The sequence below is a fragment of the Elaeis guineensis genome, chromosome 10, assembly GCF_000442705.2.
Source record: "Elaeis guineensis isolate ETL-2024a chromosome 10, EG11, whole genome shotgun sequence".
Taxonomy (NCBI): domain Eukaryota; kingdom Viridiplantae; phylum Streptophyta; class Magnoliopsida; order Arecales; family Arecaceae; genus Elaeis; species Elaeis guineensis.
Genome location: NC_026002.2, coordinates 29,931,255 through 29,935,039, shown reverse-complemented (window position 1 = coordinate 29,935,039; position 3,785 = coordinate 29,931,255). Strand labels below are relative to the sequence as shown.

Genomic DNA, 3,785 nt, shown 5'->3' with positions numbered 1-3,785 from the left:
AATTTCATCGCTATAATGGCGATGAAAGAAAAATTTTGTCGCTATAAGGGCGACGAAATAAAAAAATTCATCGCTATAATTGCGACGAAATAAAAATTTCATCGCAAAAAAATTAAAATTTTTAGCGACGAAATTATTTTTTCGTCGTAAAAATAGCAACGAAATAAAAAATTTCATCGCGATGTACAATAAAAATTTTACTTTTTTGGATTCACAAATTTTTTTGCGACGAAATTAATATTTCGTCGCTAAAATAAATTTTGGATAAAAAATTAAATTTTTATTTTTTTTTCAAAAAAATCTGCTCAAATACAAATTCTCTGATCAAACATATTTTAAATAAATAGTATATTAACATAATAAAAATATTCTAATTCAAAATACCAATTTCAAGTATCAAAAAGTTCCATAACCATCTTTGTCATATACAAAAATATAAGTCCATACACCATTTTAAATTTAAAATAACTACAAACTAGGTATGATCTGACTCGTTGGCCTCGTTTCCTTCTCCAAACGTCGATCCCTGACCCGATATGTGTCGCGATGGTGGTGCAAAGGCAGCATCATATGACTGTAGAGGTGCTAACTCAGAAGCATCAATACCGAGCCGTCCCGCCACTGTAGCTACTATCCTCTCGAGCGTCTGACTACGATTCATCCAGTAACTAATCTGATCTTGCATCATGCTCATGGATGTCCTAACTGCCTCTGACACCGATGCATCATCAGACCGGTCGGATGACAAACTGCGTGATTTTTTGGACCGCATGCTATGACCAGATCCTAGCTGCCGCCCGAGGACGGTATCCAAAATCGTATCATCTGTCATCAAACAAACCTGCTGCGATCCAGTATCACCGTCAGATCCAACCTCCCTCGTCGTCTGCTCTCTCAATTCTAATATTTTTTTCTTCACAATAAACCAAATAAAATCATAAATTTTTTTTAAACTCTTTAAAAGTATTCAAAATGTAGAGTAATGATACTTACATGACGCTGCCTCGCCTCCTCGGTCACGAACTCGCCACTCTTATTTTGATAGAATTTAGCATAGGTGTCGACTCCGGATAGTTCCTGTTCAAACAAAAAAAAAGAAAAAAAAAGATATCAAAATAATATAAATATTTAATAAGAAGTTACAAAGTATGATTGCAAATGTAGTTACGTACCATCCTCTTCATTCCCTGTACAAAAGAGGCACTTCCTTGCGTGTGAATAGAATCAATCTTACTCCTATTCACCTTATTCACCTCCGATCGTCGCTACAAAATACATACAATTATAACCAATAAAGGACATAACAAAATTAAAATAACTTGAAACACTAGACATACCTGAAATGTCTCACTTCCAAAATGCTCACATAACCACCGCCAATCGTCACTAGACCCAGCCCAATTTCTGTATGGCTGGGTCACAGGATCAATCCCCTTCGCCTGCAGCTCATTGCAGTATTTATGAAGCCTACATCGCCGATCTCTGTATCTATTTGCAGCCATTTTGAGAATACATACCGTCACTTCTTCGTCGATGCAATCCTCGAAGTCAATATTATCCTACACAGTCATCATACCAAAAAGCAAATACATGAAATTATTCATATAATAAAAAATTTATTTATATAACCAAAAATAATATGGATTTTGTAATGATATGCAAGACATCCAAATTTAATTCTTACCTTGATGTGAGAGACTAGAGCATCACGGTATCGAGGAGCTACATGCTTGAAACTTTCAGCAGCCCACGAAAAATGATTCCACATATACAAACTAATCTCATTTGCGACGATACTAGCCTCTGTGCCAACCGGATGATCTCGAAATATCTGTACCTTCGGCTTTTCATTGTGTGTATGCACATATTTTTCCAAAACAAGACTCTTACTAGGACCACGCACTGCACGTCGATGATGTGTTCCTACATATAAAAATTGGTGAAATGAACATATATCATGTATCACTAAATGCATATAACAAAAAAAAATATATAGTTTATAAATTGATAGAGATGTACCTGTAAGGGGATGATGCTGCGGTGCCATGACCTCCGACTGGGCAAGCTCTGGCTGAGCACTAATCTGCTCTGTGGACTCGGACAACTGAGTCTCATCTAAATCCTCTGACTCATCATGCAAAATGCTAAAGTGAGGATGTGTATCATCAAGCGGAGCCTGCTGCCTATCCCGTGAACGTCTACGTCCAGGACCAGTCATGATGCTGCAATGATTAAAATAATTTAAATCAGCACATAATCAAAAAAACCCAAGTATTACATGATATAACAAAAAAAATAAATTGAATTACTTATTCATATTAATTATTGTTCTCAGATTCTGAACTCGTGTCCATATAGTCATCTTCGACAGGAGTCATAGAAGACTTCGACCCTGAAGTGCTATCATCATCGTCGTTAATGAAGTCATTATTGGATCGTGCTCATGCCCGTGCCCTTATCGACGATCCAACAATAGAAACATCCTCAGGTTCATAGTCGTCTCTTTGTAATTGTCCTATGTCAATCGTATCATCTGGCACTAATATGTTATATGGTGCTTGCATTTGATATGCTTCGTTTTCAATAATTACACGGACTTCATTCTCTAGATCTTCATCGTTCGGGCATGTGAAAAGTGCGGGATCAAATAAATGCCTATGCTGAGCCCTTATTGCAACTCGCCAAGGCTCTTTCATTTTGTTATCATCAATATACCACACTAGTCTTGCTTGCTTTGCAAAAATATAAGGATCACTTTCGTACCATACATGACCAGTGTGGACACTGACGAGTTGAGGATCTATAACAATTGGCCTGTGTCGTCCTAAGTCATATATACCATCGACACTTGAATAACACAATCCGTCGAAGACCACTATATCTCAACTCTATAACCTCATGCAGAACACCAAAAAAATCTATTATTTCACCATTGTGCTCGCCCTCCACGCTTATTCCACAATTCTGTGTGGTTCGATCGCGATCGTGATTTTTCGTTAAGAATCGCACACCATTGACTATGCATGCTGAATATACTGATACACGTCTGTCAGGTTTTCGTGCAAGTGCAGCTAAGTCATTACTGATACAGTTAGGATTGTCTATACGTAGCTGAGCTATCTACAATTAAAAGAACAGTAAGCAGGTTAAATTTGATAAAATAAATACTATATAAACAAATTTTTAATCATGGATGAACATTAACATAACTTACCTGTTCGTCAAACCATGATGCGAATTGATTCCTATGTCGTGCCGCTGCTAATGTAGGATTACTTTTTCTGAGCTCACTTTCGTATTCTCTGAAGTGATACAGTAATACCATGTATATTTTAATTTAGAGTCCACGTACATTTATTGATATATCAAGAAATAAAAATTAAATGTATATACTCACATCATGTATGCTTCTACCTCCTCGTAATTGTTTAGCACATACCAATGCATGTCATCCGTTTCTTGTGGTGTCAACATTCAAAAATCTTTTTTACTATATGGTCGGGCAACATTGGAGAACACGGACAATCCATCGGTCAGAATCTCGTCAACATCGATATTTCATTGTGGCCTTGTAAATTTGGTCTCCACTCTTCGAAGGTACATAGAGTAGAATGTCAGACATTCATTCATAACATGTGCCTCTGCTATTGAACCTTCAGGCCGTGCTTTGTTAGTGACGGCACTCTTGTATTCACGCATCTCCCTATTCAATAAATTATCAATTGATATCACATATAATAAGAATACAATAATGAATAATAAATATTACAATATCATACAATTAC

At 36.5% G+C, this 3,785-nt stretch overlaps 1 protein-coding gene across 1 annotated transcript; it reads right to left on the bottom strand.

Moving 5' to 3' along the window:
• Window positions 1-993: 993 nt before the first annotated feature.
• On the bottom strand, window positions 994-2,218 carry LOC140852206 (uncharacterized). The gene is made up of 4 exons (XM_073245174.1): window positions 2,020-2,218; window positions 1,685-1,923; window positions 1,173-1,559; window positions 994-1,077 (listed from the first exon to the last, which is right to left on the bottom strand). The coding sequence occupies exons 1-3, from the start codon at window positions 2,216-2,218 to the stop codon at window positions 1,266-1,268; spliced, it is 732 nt and encodes a 243-aa protein (XP_073101275.1). The 3' UTR covers window positions 994-1,077; window positions 1,173-1,265.
• Between the last annotated feature and the right edge of the window lie 1,567 nt (window positions 2,219-3,785).